General features: G+C 53.9%; 1 protein-coding gene across 1 annotated transcript; it reads right to left on the reverse strand.

The window, feature by feature from the left end:
• Positions 1-151: 151 nt before the first annotated feature.
• On the reverse strand, positions 152-15,721 carry LOC119050237 (solute carrier family 22 member 20-like). Its single transcript, XM_037146401.2, has 10 exons — positions 15,347-15,721; positions 15,163-15,266; positions 13,226-13,386; positions 10,441-10,609; positions 9,730-9,853; positions 8,816-8,931; positions 7,560-7,774; positions 5,802-5,910; positions 5,422-5,625; positions 152-1,867 (listed from the first exon to the last, which is right to left on the reverse strand). The coding sequence occupies exons 1-10, from the start codon at positions 15,719-15,721 to the stop codon at positions 1,771-1,773; spliced, it is 1,674 nt and encodes a 557-aa protein (XP_037002296.2). The 3' UTR covers positions 152-1,770.
• Between the last annotated feature and the right edge of the window lie 88 nt (positions 15,722-15,809).

Raw genomic sequence — 15,809 nt, forward strand, 5'->3', positions numbered from 1 at the left:
CTATATTTCTAAAAAGCTCACAGCTGATTCCACAATTGAGAATCAGTATTTTAAGTTTTCTTCAAAAATAAAAACAAAATGGTATTTCAGCCCTGACTGGTGTAGCTCAGTGAGTTAAGTGCGGGCTGTGAATCAGAGGGCTGCTGGTTCGATTCCCAGTCAGGGCACATGCCTGGGTTGCAGGCCAGGTTCCCAGAAGAGGGTGCGTGAGAGGCAACCACACATTGATGTTTCTCCCCCTCTCTTTCTCCCTCCCTTTCCCTCTCTCTAAAAATAAATAAATAAAATATCAAAACAAAATGAAATGGTGTTTCTAACAGATATATTTTTTAAATGCATCTAAAATCTTGTTACTTTATCCAGGTCTCCCATTCAGTTTTTCTGCCTCTTTCGTCAGTGTTCAAGAGTGACAGGCCACTTTTGTTCTTTAGCATCCGATTTCATTCGCTCCGGTAGTATGAACTTAGCACCTACTACGTGCAGGCCACAGGACAGGCAAAAATGACCTGCATGTAGCTGGATCCATTGCAACACAGTGGGGAGGGTGTGCAGAAGGCATCATGGGAGTCCAGAGGTGGACAGGGGAAGTCAGAGAGTGCTGCCTGGAAGAGGTGACTCCAAAAGTGAATCTTAAAATATGACCGGGTACCTCTGCCTTTCAAGTTTAGTGACCAGCGGAGGGCTGTGAGCTGAGAGCAATTCTAATAGGAAAGCTCATGTATCAGATCGTTGAAAGAGAGGCTACAGCGTGGGAAGGACCAAGCACTTGGTGCATCAAGGCGGGGGCCCTGGGACCACTTCGGGGGCAGTTTCACTTGAGCTCCGTGCCAAGGGCTGAGCTACTGAAAGACTAACCTTGACAAAAGGTTGCAGTGTTTCCTGCCCAGACTGTGATGTTCCTGCCTCTTTCCCACTCTGTGCTTTCGCTTGGACTGTAGGGGACAGAGCCTTTATCCCATTTGATTCTCAGGCAACTCTGGGAAGAAGGGATTAGACAAGGAAACTAGCCAAGGCCACCCAGTGGGCCAGGATTTGAATCCCTCATGAATCTAATCTGAATTCCTATGAAGGTCAAGGTCAGGGATGAAGACACAGGTTCAACACCTGGGCTGGAAACCGGCCTGAGGTCAGAGGAACACTGAGCCGTGCCAGGGATGCAATCCTCTGGGTTTCCTCTGCAAAGTGGGATGCCTAGGAATGCAATGATGGGCAGAGGTCTTGCTCCACTGCCAAGACTTCATCATTTACTCATCAACTATTTATTGAGCACATGCCATGTAAGGCCAACTGCCAGGGGCGACAGGGCTCTGGCGTGCGGACATCCTCCCTTGAGGAGGTATGTCACATACACACTGGAGAGCTTGCATCCTACAAGGCAGGAGAGAGTAACGCCTCATACAGGGAGCACAGTGAGCTCTGCAATTCCTCAGGGACAAGTTGGCGGCAGAACTGCCCCCCTCACCCTGCAAAGACACAGCATTCCACAGGTGGAACAAGAATGAGTGAGTGGAGAGGTTTTAAGGGGCAGAGTCAGGGGAGGGAGAGGAAAGCAGTCCCTCCTCTGGTCACGGGTGTGGCTTTCCTGACCTCTGTACATGTGAGACGCCGGTGGCCGCTGGTCTGGTATCTTCCAGCAGCCCCAACCTAGTTTGCGGGTGACTCTTCGACATGGGCTGGCAGAGCTGCCATGGTCCCTGGCCAACCTCGTCCCTGGGGCAGCACCAGCGGAAGCCTGGACACCGGCTGGGGTGCTGCCCGAGTGCCGGCACCTTAGATGGTTTCTTTGAGGGGAGAAGCTCCCAGCTGCTGAAGAGAAATTTCTTCCGCCTTCCTCCCTGTGTCCTTCTTGGAAAGGCCTTCTCTGGCTCTGCAGACATGAACGAGCAAATGAAAACATGGCATGGAAAGGTGCAAGGGAGGCGGCTAGGAGCAGGGGGTGCGTGTGTAATGTTCAAGCGTGTGTTTGCACCATGCACAAGTCCTGTCTCCACGGTGCCTTCTGCCCCATCCTTGCTCCATTCCTGAGGTCTCATGGTGGCAGAGGCTGGCCTGGCTGGTAAGAGCCAGACTTGGAAAAGCTGCAGGTCAGAGAGTTTTCCAAAGAGGACCTGAAGCCAGACACATACTCAAAGTCACCCAGTGGGGCCCAACTCAGTGTCGGCCAGGGCCACCAGCAGAGACCCAGGGGCTGGGCACTGCCAGGCCCCTCTCACCCTGGCCCAGGGTGGAGAAGCAGCCAGCCCACCTGGCAGGGAGGAGCAGAGGTCAAAGGCCAAAGTCAGGGGAAGAGCAAGACAAGGAAGTCCCCTGGAATAACCCTCCAAAGAGCCTGAGGGCTACTCCCCCATGGGGTCCAGTTTGGCCTTTTCCCTTTTAACCCGAAGTCTTTGTAATGACTGGTTCCTGTCTCCTTCAGCTATTTCATCCCGGCATCGCAGACTGCAGACTGAGAGCTCTTTGTTCTCCTGCTTAACAGTCTTCCTTTTCCTTATCTTCTTGTTTTAATCACGTACACATCTTGCCAATTTCTCTTCTCAACTTTTAGCTGGTTCCATTTTTAGAACTTTTTCAAAGTTCAAAACATTTTATCTGTGTTTCTTATCCTTACCTTTTAACTCTTCTATTTCTGGTCTTTTAGTTCAATGATTTAAACCGTGTGTGTGTGTGTGTGTGTGTGTGTGTGTGTGTGTGTGTGTGTGTGTGATGTTCTTCTTAACATCACCACAGAGAAACCATTCTATTGTCCCTGCCCTCTGAGGCCTTCCTGACTCTGCCCTTGGCTTCACTGGGCCTGTGTGTTTTACCTGCTGTGTGCCTGTGGGTGGGAGCTGAGAGGCAGGGCCTTGTTTCATCCCCATTCTGTTTAATAGAGTCCTCACCCCTTTCAAAGATGGCTCCTAAAGGCCCGGAGGTGGGCATTCCTCAGTTCTACTGCTGCAAATGGTTAGGCTTGCTCAACACCATTCCAAACTCATCAAACAAGCAAAGATGACGAGAGCTAGCCTGCCGAGTGACCTGAAATCCATGGACTTCTTTTTCAATGTCTGAAATATAATAACACTAGCACGAAAAATGTATTTGGGTCAGCCCGCCACTGGTGCCCACCGTGGGTGGGAGGGCAGCAGGAGGTCCCAGCTGGCCAGGGGCCTGGGCTTTGACCTTGGTGGAGAGCTGGGCCATTGAAAGGCTGAAAACCTGTCCCCTGACCCCTCAGCCCCTCAGACTGCCCTGCCAGTGGGAGGAGCTCCGTGGAAGGTCACGGGTTGGAGCCTTGAAACTTTCTCCAGGCCAGGCCACCTCTGCGCCAGGTCATTCCGCCATCTGGGCGGGCTTTCGGGAGCATTGCCTCCCCAGGTCCCTTCCCCAGCCTCTAGGCAAGAAGAGGAGCTGCCCTGTGTTCTTTCATTGTGTGCCTCTTCCCTCTAATTACCAAACAAAACAAAACAAACCCCTCCAATATGAATAATTTGGAATTCATTTTAAAAAATCTAAAGAAGCTAGGAAAAAACAAAGCATCACCCAAACTCCAGGGCAAGTACTGTCACCATTTAACGTATTTCTTTCCTTTTTTGAGTCTGTATTTCCTGACGTATAGGAAAATGGTATAGAAACTCTAATACACTGTTTAACAGTATATTGAAAACATTCCCCAGGTCGTTAACGACTTTCATCCACCTGTTTTATATTTTGCACAATAGACTCGGATATTTGGGAAGCTCGCTTTTTTCCTGGTATATTACACATGGTGATGAATTTTCTTGTAAATAAACTCTGACCACATAGAAGCTTATTCCCTTGGGGCAGGGTCCTGGAAATGCTATTGCTGCTTAAAAGAATGTGAAAATATTTATGACTCATGATCAGTGATTCCAAAGAAACTTCTAGAAAGGATATAGGAGTTTCCACTCCCGCTAACACATCTTCTGCATTGTCTATTACTATGTTTTGAAATCTTTCCTCATCTGATGTTTTAAAGTGACATCACTGATTTAATTTGCATTTCTTTGATTATGACTGACATGAATTCTTTTCCTCTGTCTACTTCCTAGTGGCATTTCCTCCTTTGCAAGTGTTTCATTCTTACAGAAAAGGATTTTTGAACTGGGTGAGTCAACTCTTCCTTTGCTGTGTGGCTGGAACATGCACAACCACGGGGTCCCTGGCGCTGACCCCAGGGCCACCCCAGACATTCAGGCCATTTTGAAGAAACAGTATCTGGTTTTGTGATTAATGAAGGATCTGGCAATTTACACAGACATACATTTTCTATAAAAAGATTTTTGTCGGTCTATGAAATTAATCTGGGGAAGCTGGATTACGGCCTCACCTCAGGAACCCGAGCTGCAGGTAGATTAGATAGAGCTCAACCCTTGCTGTCCTCCTGAGGGTGGGTAACTCGAAACTTTGAAAGGGGTCATTTTTCTCTCATCTTAATCCTTGACAGCCCGGGCCTGTGACTGGACTCCCAGTTATCTGATGGGATTAGAATTTAAGAAAAATGGGATTGGCGGAGGAGTTCTGGATTTCTCATTGTCCCAATATCTGAAACTCCATTTGACCGACTCCAGAATGAGGCTCCCTCTTGCCACCCTCCTCCCCTCCTCACCCTTTCCTGCAAAACCAGGCACGTCTTTTCTAGTGTCTGCCGTGAAGAAGTAGCCGCTTGAGCTGAAGCCGACCCTTCCTGTCCCACGCTTGGTTGGACAAGAGTGGTCGAGAAGAACCCCAGACAGGCTACGGAAGAAGCCTGTGGGCCAGGACACCCGGGAGTCACGCAGGGACACACTAAATGTGCACTGATTGTGAACCTCTCAGCAGCTCTAAAATCCTCGACTGCAAGGAGTTTTTACAGGCACAGTGGTGGAGCACGCATTCTCCACGGGGGTGATACTGCCCCCAAGGGGGAAAAAGCCGGTTCTTGGGGGGCAAAAATATCCGAGCTACTGCAGCGGTTAGGGCCTTCCAGAGGGCTACAGCACATTAAAAGATACGCAGCGTATCTGTGGTATTCAAATGTAATTGGGAGGGTGGAGTGTGATTAGTAAAAATACGTAACAGTCCCCTTGGAGGCGGGTGGGAGGGAGGTAACACAAAAAGGTGGAGAAACTCTGTTCCAGAGCAACTTTCCTAAATGTTCAGGCCCCATTTAGGCTGAGATTTAATAATGCCAAGGGACAGAAAGATTTTCTCAAAATACAGATTTAAAAACCTAATCTCCTCCTAGTCCTGCACTGGTTTCTCTGTTAACTGAAAACGAAAGCCTAAAATCTCAGCGTGGTCTCAGCTAAGCCCCAGTCGAGGGGGGAGTGGGTGTGGCGATGGCACAGTCCTCACTCGCCCAGGGACGCTGCCCCCCAGTTGTTTTGTGGGAACCACAGCCTATGTGGCCGCCCCACCCGGCTACGCCCAGAGGACCCTCACCTCCTCTCCATCACCTCAATGGTCTCCACCAGGGGTGTGTTGCGGGTCTCAGCCAGGAAGCAGACGGCCAGCCCAGCCAGGATCGAGGTGGCCCCGAAGGCCACAGGCGGCAGGATGGCGCTGAATTCCCCGACCACGGTGACCAGAGGCGCTGCCAGGCCCCCGAGGCGGGCGTTGACCGAGGTGAAGCCCATGCCCATCTGCCTGTCCGAGGAAGGTGGACAGGTCAGTGACAATGGCCCAGACTTACCAGAGAGCTGGGAGCGTGGGGACGGGGGGCAGAGGAGAGAGGGAACCTGCCTGGGCAAGTGTTCCCAGGAGAGCCAGGGAGGGGCCCCCAGTTCGGGGCAGGTGCTCCGCTGCCTCCCCCACAGACCCACCTGATCTCTGTGGGGTACAGCTCTCCCGTGAACAAGTACACGCAGATGAAGGAGCTGGCCAGGCAGCCTTTGCCCAGCGCTGCCTGTGCCGTGCGCAGCGCCTGCGTATCTGGGGGGAAGGACAGAGCTGTGGGAGGGACCGGCTCAGAGCCCAGAAGGGGGCCAGGGAGGCAGAGGGGGGTGGGGGGGGCTCAGGAAGAAATGGGGGAGAAAAGGGGGGAGGCTTAGGGGCCTGCGGTAGGCACAGTCATGGTGGTCGGGGGACCCGAACACGGAAGGGGAGAATCAGGATTCCCACCACCTCACGTTCCACCTGGGACCCAGAAGTGCCCACACAGCCCTTCACTGACCCCTGCGACCTCCTCCCGTATTTCTGTCTGTCACCAAGTCCAGCTGGGGAACCAGGACAAGCTTTGGAGTCAGGCCTGGGTTCAGATCCCAGCTCTGGCCCAGGTGGGTGACCTGGGTCACTGTTGCTTAACCTCTCTGAGCCTCGCTGTTCTCATCTGTAAAATGAGGACAATACCTGCCCCACTGGCTTGTCATGGGTCCACTCGATGCATGAGTGCAAAGTGTTCGGGGCTCACTAGAGGTTTGCATTCCTGCCATCCTTACTGGGCGGCTATGCTCTTGGTTACAAACAGTAGGAGCCCAGGGCCCACGTCCGCCATCGGGGCAGTGGTCAGGGACGTTACAGCACGTTCTTTGGTGCAGCACGTGTACTGACATGGAAAAGCATGTTTCTATAAACATGCAATGTGAAAAAGGATATATTACACATGTAAATACACACACGTATACACATATAATCCTTTTTATCTTATATTGTATATATACATGTGTATAATAGTATCTCAATTAAGTCAAATACAAAAATCAATAAATAAGGTAAAACACTGAAAGAAGTTTATCGAAACCCTGATAGTAAGAACCCCTCTGTTTCACAGGGAGGAGCTGACGCGCAGAGGAGTCAGAGGTGTTGCCCAGGCCGTGGCTGTCACAGCGAGCCCTCGGCTCGGCACACGCTCCGGGACTGCGGGCCCGGCCCTGGCTTCCCGCCGCACTCACTGGACAGTTTTTTATTTATGTTCTTTATTTAATATTTTATTTATCTTTAGAGGGGACGAGAAGGAGATAGGGACAGAAATATCAATGTATGGTTGCCTCTTATGCATCCCCTGCTGGGGACTGGCCTGCAACCCAGGCATGTGCCCTGACTGGGAATCGAACCGCAGTTGTTTTGTTCACAGGCCTGTGCTCAATCTACTGAGCTACACCAGCCAGGGCTGGACAGTTTTTTAAATCCTAAGGTTTAGGTCCCACTCCTGAGACCAACTGCACTGGCCGGGAGGAGCCCCTGGGCATGGCAATTTGCGAGGGTCTCCAAGTGGTGACAGTTACAGGCAGATTGCAAACCGCTGCTCCAGGGACCGTGGCTGAGGTTCAGACTTGAACGTCTCAGCCCTTGAGATGCTGCCTGGGCAGGTTCCAGGTGCACACACACCAGCCAGCCCTCTGGTTAGTTTTCTGCTTCGGTCTAATGTCCCTGACAAGATGGTAAAGGCTTTGAGGGTATTTACAACCATGACGCTGACCCTAGGAATCCAGTGCTTAATAAAAACCCTACTAATTGACAGCCACTCTCTTTCCAGGTCCAGGACACTGTCTCTCCGCCCCGCTCCCTTATTGGATTGGTTGCCCACCAGATCCTTGACCCCAGAGGCTCCCAGGTGGCAATGGCAGAAGCTGCTGGCTCACCTTCCGGCACAAACATGTTGGCAATCACCATGAGCCCGGCCAGGATGAGGAAGGAGGCCAGTGTGGCCCGACGGCCCACGTAGATCATGGTGGCAGTGGCCACCAGCATGGCTGGTATGTCTATGACCCCGAACAGGACCTGTACCAGGTAGACGCTGAACCCAAACTTCTGCAGGTCCATGGCCAGGCCATAGTATGCCATGGAGTTGGAGAACCTGGGGGAGGCAGTCCTGTGTTGGAAGGTCCTGCGTGTCCCACATTTCCAGTTCGCAGGGGGCATGGCCCCAAACTCAAATAAGAGAACAGACTCTCCACCTGAGCATTTCCCAGGGCCAGTTGTGGGTTTTCAGGTCAGATTTTAGTCCTCCCAAGGACCTTGGGGGCAGGCACGTAAGTAGAAAACGAGGCACAAGAGGCTGGCTGCCTCTCTCTGGGCCCCCGGGTAGTCTGGTCTACCCGAGCCCAGCTGGTTACCACTAAAGAGAGTGCCCAGGTCTGCTCCGAGCACAGAGAGTGGGCAGCCTGCATTCCTTGCTTCATAAATATCGACCTGTATTATAATTTCTATCCAGAACATCCTGTCAAGCAAATTGAAAGTCTTTTTAAAGCAGCCCCTTCCTCTAGCTGGACGCTAGGACTTGCTAGCTTCCAGCCTGCGCTAACAGGCAGGGGTTGCCTTTGCACGTTTATCCATTCCACACCCTCATGTCCATCTCTGTACCTGTTAGGAATTCCTTCCTGCTCGCCCTGCAAACTCTATTAACCGTCTTTTAAACCCTCCCAAATGCCACCCCCTGCGTGAAGCCCTCAGCAGCCCCAGTGAGGAGAACTGTTTTAGGACACTTGTTATACCTCATGGAAATTACTGTTCTCCTGTCTGCCCCCTTCTGGACCCACAAGTATTTCTCCAGAGTGGGACATGTCCCAGAATCCCCTGGGGCGCCCCAAGGGCATATCAGGATGAGACATGGTGCATTCTGAGACAAGCTGCCCAGATGATTCCAATAAGTGTCCCCACCCAGGTGAGACCCACTGCCCAGATGTGGGGTCCCCAGGTCAGCATGCGTGTCTCACCCATGACCACATCCCAGCACCCAGCAGAAGGCCAGAGGACCCTGGAGAAAAGGTGTGGTGCAGGATTGAATTCACAAGATTCATCTGCTCCTTGCATTGAGCTCATTGAAGAGTGAGTCAGTAAGGACAAGAGTTGTGTCTCTACCTCGGGTCAAAGTCCGGGGCACGAGCCCACCACCTACCAGACCACCATGAGACAGCACGTGACCTTGCGGATGGCCGGGGTTCGGAAGAGGTCCAAGACTGAGTTGGAGGTGCGGACGCTTGTCAACTCACTCTGGATGTAGGAGCTCACCACCTGGGCAACGAAGGCTTGGTCAGGGGAGGAGAGGGATCTGAGACGCTAGTTCCCTGCCAGGTGTCCCTTCACCCGTGGAGAGGAGGGCCAAGGTCGAAGTCCCTGGGAAGAAGACTGGTCCTCGTCTCCTCTCTGTCCTGGGGCTGATGGCCCTTAATAGGCTGTTTCCAGGGACTGGGAATGAGGCCAGGGCTTGCTCAAGTGTCCCAAGTCTCCCGAGCTGCCTCCCGATGAGGCTGAAATAGCCGCCTGCGGTTCCAGCGGGACCCTCACTCCCCACCCTTGGTAGAGGCCCTGAGACAGTCTTGGCCCATGGTCAAGAGCAGCGGTTCCAAGTGTTCCTGCCGCTTCCTGCTGTGTTGTGAGGCAGATTACCGGATCCCTCCAAACGTAGGTTTCCTCCTCAGCAAAAGTGACACATTAAATAAGATTGTTCCCAGCACGAGACTCGATAAATGGTACTTACTTCTAATAAATGGTAATGATCTTATCACAAATAGTATGTATTTGGTGCTTTGTTATTAATTCTTCATCAGTTTTATTTTGTGATCTTTATTTTAACATTTTTATTTTATTATCTTATTTAAATGTCGGCTGGCTGTCAGTGTGAATGGGGTTATTTCTCCATTGCAAAATGAATAGTCTGATGAACAAAGCAGCTGGAAGAGGCTGTTCACGCCCAGCCTCTTCGCCTGGATGGGCACCGAGTCCTAGGAAGCCACTAAATCCTGGCCCAACTCCAGGCCTCCAGAAAGACCGAAAACTGCTCCCGTTCTTCCTCCCACCCGTCCCGCCTACCTCCTGGGTCAGCCTGTCCCCTTCCTCCTTCCTGCCATTCATCACCGCCACCTTCCGCAGGTTCTGCATAGCCAGCTGGGACTTGCCGTGGAGGAGGAGCCAGCGGGATGACTCTGGCAGCCACCTGGGACCAAGAGAAGGATGAAGGGCGGAGTGGGACTCACTCCATTCCCCAAACCCAAACACGCCTTCACTCACCTCCTTTCAGACCCTAACAAAGGTGAAATGCCCTGTTCTCTGAAGAATCGGGAAGACTGGGGGACACGCTAGCTCCCCTTTATTTGCAACACATCAGACAAAAAAATTACTGAGGTACTTAGAGACAGCTTGGGACTTGGGACTTGGACAAATCCAGTTTCAAATCTGGATCTCACCCCGGTGCGTGACCTTGAATACATCACAGACCCTCCCTCGGCTGTGCCTCATGTCCCTCCTATGACATGTCGTGGGTGGTTTCGAGACACAGAGGGGCCGATAAAGGCAAAACCGCTCAGACTGCCCCGTAGCCCCACGCTAAGCTAAGAGGTTTTTCCGGAGCTTCCCCACGGCCATGCACACACTCGGAAGCCATGGCCCCACACGCACCGGCCTCCTTCATCTCGCACCCCCACTCCAAGCAAGTCCCAGTCACTGCTCTCCCCCGAGCCTCCCAGAGGGACAGGTCGGCCCCACGGGTGCACCCTCCCTCCGCCCACTCTGCTCAGGACTCACCAAGAATAGAGGGAAAAGATGAGGAACGGAACAGAGACGGCAAACTGCAGCCACCGCCAGGGGCGGATCAGGTAGGCCGCCCCGGCCAGGATGAGCTGGCCCAGGGTGAAGGAGAACCCCAGCAGGGCGCCCGCCGCGGTCCGGCCCCGGGTGGGCATCCACTCCACCACTGCGGGGAAAGCACAGCGGGCTCGGTGGACTCCTCACTCGTGAGGGTGTTCAGTTCACCCAACCCTCTGCAGTGACGGGTCTCTCGAAGTCACCTCAGGGGCCCGCTGAGACACAGGCATCCTGACCCCACTCCTTACACTCAGTGAAATTCCAGGTGGACCAGGGACGCAGATGTGAACAGCAAAAAACCACAAACGTACTAGAAGAAATCATGATAGATCTCTTCTTCTTCTTCTTCTTTTAAAGATTATTGATTTATTTTTAGACAGAGGGGAAGGGAGAGAGAGAGGAATAAAAACATCCACGTGTGGTTACCTATTGCATGCTCCCCACTGAGGACCTGGCCTGCAACCCGGGCATGTTCCCTGACTGGGAACCGAACCAGCAACCCTTTGGAACCAGCAACCAACAGGCCAGCACTCAATCTACTGAGCCACACCAGCCAGGGCAGGTTTGTTTTTTTTTTCAATCTTAGAGTCAGGAAAGGCTTTTCTGAGAATGTCACACAACCCAGAAGCAATAAAGGAAAAAATCAATAAACTTAACTTCATAAAAATAAGAAGTGTCTGGCTTAAAAAAACAAAAAGGGGGGAAAAACCCAACCCACTCTAAGCAAAGTCTTAACGCCAGCAAAAAAACAGAAAGAAAAGACTGTGACTCAGCAGATAAAGGGGGAACTTTGCTAACCTTGGAAAATTTCTCACGAATCAATAGGAAAATAAGCAACAAGCCGAACATACAAAAAACAGGCAAAGGATATGAAGAGTCTGGTAGGAAAGGAAATATACTGGTTCTTTTTTTTTTTTTTTATACTGGTTCTTAATGACACAATTTTTTTTCGGCGAAGAGCAAAACCCAGAGACAACCTAAAGTGCACGGGGGGGGGGGGGGGACTGGTAGGGAAATCATGATGTACTCTCACAAGGCGGCCCTGAAAAATCCACGCGGACGCCTCTTTCCGAGAGCAGCCAGCTCCTGTGTTCAGTCCATGAGCAAATCCCGCACAACCGAGCCAGAATCTGAGTCCTTCCCGTCTTCTGTGCCGCTGTACCCCGACCGACCGAGCCAGCCTGGCCTCTCACTGGGTGACCACAGAAGCCTTCCTGTCTCTGTCCTTCGGCCGCATGCCGAAGCCCCAGGGCTCCGATAAATGCTAACTGGGACCAGTCAGGTCTCGGCTCCCCCCAGGACCCTCCCGAGGCTGCTCCCGTCTCAGAGGAAAAGCCAGAGTCCTCAAATGGCCACAAGACCTAAGGGTCTGCCCCTCCGTGTTCCTGACCTCATTGGTTCCCCACCCCCCTGGCTGTGCCCCAGCCACACGGACACCCCGGGGCACACTCTCCCTCAGGGCATTTGCCTGGAATGTTCTTTCCCTGGAACTGCAGGGTGTGCTTCCTTACCTCCTTCAAGCTCTGCCGGAAGTGACCCCATTTCCCCGATCATTCCAATGAAAACCGCGGACTCCCCTCCACCCTGGGCAACCTCATTCCCTTTCCCACCTTTAGTTTCCTCTGTGGCACCTACCACCTTCTAACACACTGAGCGACTCGAGTTTTTGTGTTGTTCGTTACCTGTCTCCCTGCATGAGAATGCCCGCCCTACGGGGGTGGGGTCTGCCTTGTTCACAGCTGCATCTCAGCGCTTAGACCCGCACCTGGCACCTGGTAGCAGTGTGGGTGCATGAGCGCGTGTGCACGTGTGTGTAGTTGTATGTGTGATACACAGGTGACTCTAGAATGAGAGGGACCTTAGACACGTGTTCCTGCCTTCAGATTCCAAGAGCCATGGCTGGACACCCACCCGAAAGAATAAGGCAGATGGGCCGTGATTTGCTGACATCTTGCCGTGAGCACGGCACCCGTCGATGTCCTAATGTGGGAAGGGGGTGCGTCTGGTGCAGCCTGGTTATCCAGGCCCTGGGATTCCCCCCACCCCCAAAATGAAAGGCCCAGTCCACTTTTGGCAGTAGTTTCCGAATCCCTCAGACCCTCCCGGAGGCCTGGTGGTGTCCCCAGGCGGTGACAGAAGTAGAGGGCAGTGCAGGCAGGTGGCAGGCCTGCGTCCAGGGCAGGCTTCCTACTGCCCCACCATACTCTCCGTCAGGGCCACTGGGGAGCTGCCTGGAATGAGCCTGGAGTGAGGACTGACCCTGTCACTTTGAGGGGTGGGCACATACTCACCTGGCGCCCAGGAGGCCAGGTCTCTGCCATGGCACTAAGGGGTCACCACCTCTGCAGTGCGGTGAACCCTGCCCTTTCTGGATCACATCACCTCAGGGCTGCCTGCAGCCCTGGGCAGTGCTGTGTCTCACCTCACTTCTGTGCGCCCAGACTGGGAGCCTGGCACACAGTAGGTGCTTAGTTAGTCATTGTTGACTAACACACTCGGGAAGTAAATCCAACCTTCTCAGCTAACTGATGGCAGACACAATCCGAGGCCCGAGGCTCACTGCTGGCAGGGCCGCTGCTGAGAGCCCAGGGCGCTCAGAGTCAAGGGCACTGCCTGAGAATCCCACACAGCGAAACAGGTCAAGTGTCTGATGACGGGGCTGCCGTGCGCCTTCTGGGAGCCTTCCCCTGCCCCGGCCCGCCCCACCCCTCCTCCACGGACTCACCCAGAGAGAAGGAGTTGAGGATGATGCCAGAGAAGGTCATGCCCGTCAGGAACCGGAAGACACAGTAGGCAGTGAAGGAACTGAAGTGCGCCGTGGCGGCCCCCGAAACGGCCAGCTGCAGGTACGACCACACCAGGGGGGCCTTGCGGCCCAGCCTGAGCCTGGCCATGGGCACCGCGTTAGGGGGTTGTCGAGGGGGGGTGAGAGGGAGCGCCCCCGCCCCACTGCCACCGGAGCCGCCCCTCCATAAGAAAACCGCTCATCTGCCGGGACCGGGCACTGGTGGAGCAGGTTGGGCCGGCAGGGAGGAGCGTGGTGTGGAAAATATCAAAGATGAAGAGGTGTATTCTCTTTTATTTCTTCACTCGAGTAGTATTTCTGGCCTTCCTATCAAGCCATCACATTCCAGGGTCAGGGATAGAGAGGGATTCTGCAAAGGCTGGGAGGCGGGGGCGGCAGGTGGCAACTTTCTGGCTGGAGAGAGGCCTCAAACCAGAACTCCCAGGCTGGGGCAGGGACTTGTCACACCACAGAGGGCTCCCAGGCCAAGCAGCAGCGTCACCCCACTGCGGCTGTAGCACCGCCCCATTTGTGAGTGAGGGTGCAGGAGGGCAGCTGTATTTCTTCTGCACACACCCCGTGATACACCAATGCATTCGTTAGCTCACTCATTGTGTTATATGAAAGTTCACCCATCACCTCTAAGTGACAGGCCTCCACTGGGGCCTGAGGACATGCAGGACACTATGGAATATGCAGGACCCATGGACATGAACAAAGGTGTGGGGATTGCCTGAGGGAGTGGGGGGTGCTGGGTGGAGGGGGAACAATTGGGACAACTATAATAGCATAATCAATAAAATACAATTAAAAAAAGACGCTGTGGATGAATAAGATACACAAGGTCATACCCGGAAAGACCGGGATATGGCGTGCTGCAGTGCCACAGGGCTGTGACAGAGCTCCCTCTAGGGACCTGCCAGCAGCACCCTCCAGGGTGTGGGGTCCAGCGTCCAGGAAGACCCCCCAGAACCTGAACTGGGAACTGTGAGAGGGGCATCGGAGGGGAGAGAAGAGAGAAAAGGGGGAGAGAGACGGGAAGGAAGGAGCAAGAAGCCCAGAAGAGGAGGCGTGGGAACCAACTGGTAGAATCCCTGACGGCGCTGTGCTTTCTGGGCCTCTCTCTAAAGGGGGTGCTGTCTGTCGCTGGGGGCCTGTAGTTAGCTCGACTCATTCCCTGCAGTGGGGCGCAGCACAGACAGCAGGGAGGCTGGGGAGCGCTTTCTGAAGGCATACACAGAGGCCTTGAGGGGAGGAGAGAGCCGGGTGCAGAGCCGCCTGGGGGTATGCCGGCGTGTGAGGAGAAAGGGGGCCGCAGCATCGACCTACGTTTGCTTGGGTTGCATAAAGTGTCTCCGGTAAGGTCCACAGAAACCAGGCTGCCCTTCCCAAAGTTACTGGGGGCGGGCGAGTGGGCAGCAGCGAGGGAGGAATTTTCCCCTACAAACTCTCGTATCTTCTGGAATTTTGAATAATGCTGAATGTATTATCTGTATTATCAATCTACAAATACACAAATAAACATGCAAGGCTCCGGTAGCTCGCCATGATCGTATAGTGGTTAGCACTGTGTTGTGGCCGCAGCAAGAAAAATTGCCCTGAATGGTGTGGTTCAGTGGACTGAACACTAGCTTGCGGATGGAGAGGTCACCGGTTTAGTTCCAAGTCAGGGCACTCGCCTGGGTTTCAGGCAGGTCCTCGTTGGGGGCATTTGAGAGGCAACCAATCTGTGTTTCTCTCCAGCACTGATGTTCCTTTCTCTCATTCCCTTTCCCTCTCTCTATAAATAAATAAACTATTTTTCAAAAAAAAGGAAAGAAAACAGAAATGAACCAAGAGGCCGGGGGCCTTCCAGCCTCTGGAAGGTGCTGGCTCACCTGTCCGCAAGGCTCCCGAACACGGCGGCACCCAGCAGCACCCCGGCCATGTAGATGGTCTGAGCCAGGTCACGGAGGGCGCGGGCCTCACACACCAGATCCCACTGCAGGGGGAGAAAGAGAGGCAGGCTCCAGCCTCGGCCCCAGGCAGCAGCCCCCCACACCACCCCGACCCCCCCACCACCTCCGTCACGATGGTGGATGGGAAAACGCTGCGGTCGTAGACCCAGCCGTCCTTGCAGCTCTCCGTGGCCTCCCCACTGATCGAGGTATTGGGGTTCAGGAGGGCCCACTGAGGCTGCGTGAAGCGCCTGCACGGCTCGGGGACCCCAAACTGGTCCAAGGGTACGGTGGCCCTAAGCCAGGCCCCAGAGTTGTTGGCGGCGGCTGCAGCAGGTTTGGCGGGGCCCCGGCAGTGGTGGCGGGGCACGGCGGCCGTGAAGTTCTGCAGGAAGTTGTGGCAGGCCAGCAGGCTGCAGGGCAGCAGTAGCAGGGCTGTGTAGACGAGTTGGAAGCGGCCCACGCCGCCCAGCACGTCCAGCAGGTCTGTGAAGGCCATGCCTCAGGCCTGACCCGAGGCCCAGCCCGCGGGGCCCTTATGTAAAGGGGCTGGGGCTGGGCCCTGGGAGGTGGAAGAACAGGCCCAG

Source organism: Artibeus jamaicensis, unplaced genomic scaffold (assembly GCF_021234435.1).
Source record: "Artibeus jamaicensis isolate MK-2021 breed Jamaican fruit bat unplaced genomic scaffold, CSHL_Jam_final scaffold_614, whole genome shotgun sequence".
NCBI classification, from domain to species: domain Eukaryota; kingdom Metazoa; phylum Chordata; class Mammalia; order Chiroptera; family Phyllostomidae; genus Artibeus; species Artibeus jamaicensis.

What these genes read in the sequence shown, in the direction of transcription:
- LOC119050237 (XM_037146401.2), bottom strand. Translation starts at nt 15,721, where the DNA reads ATGGCCTTCACAGACCTGCTGGACGTGCTGGGCGGCGTGGGCCGCTTC. An exon ending in TTCGGGAGCCTTGCGGACAG is followed by an intron (nt 13,387 to 15,162) that starts GTGAGCCAGCAC and finishes GCCCATGGCCAG; the next exon opens with GCTCAGGCTGGGCCGCAAGG. An exon ending in TGCTGTCTCATGGTGGTCTG is followed by an intron (nt 7,775 to 8,815) that starts GTAGGTGGTGGG and finishes TGCCTCCCCCAG; the next exon opens with GTTCTCCAACTCCATGGCAT.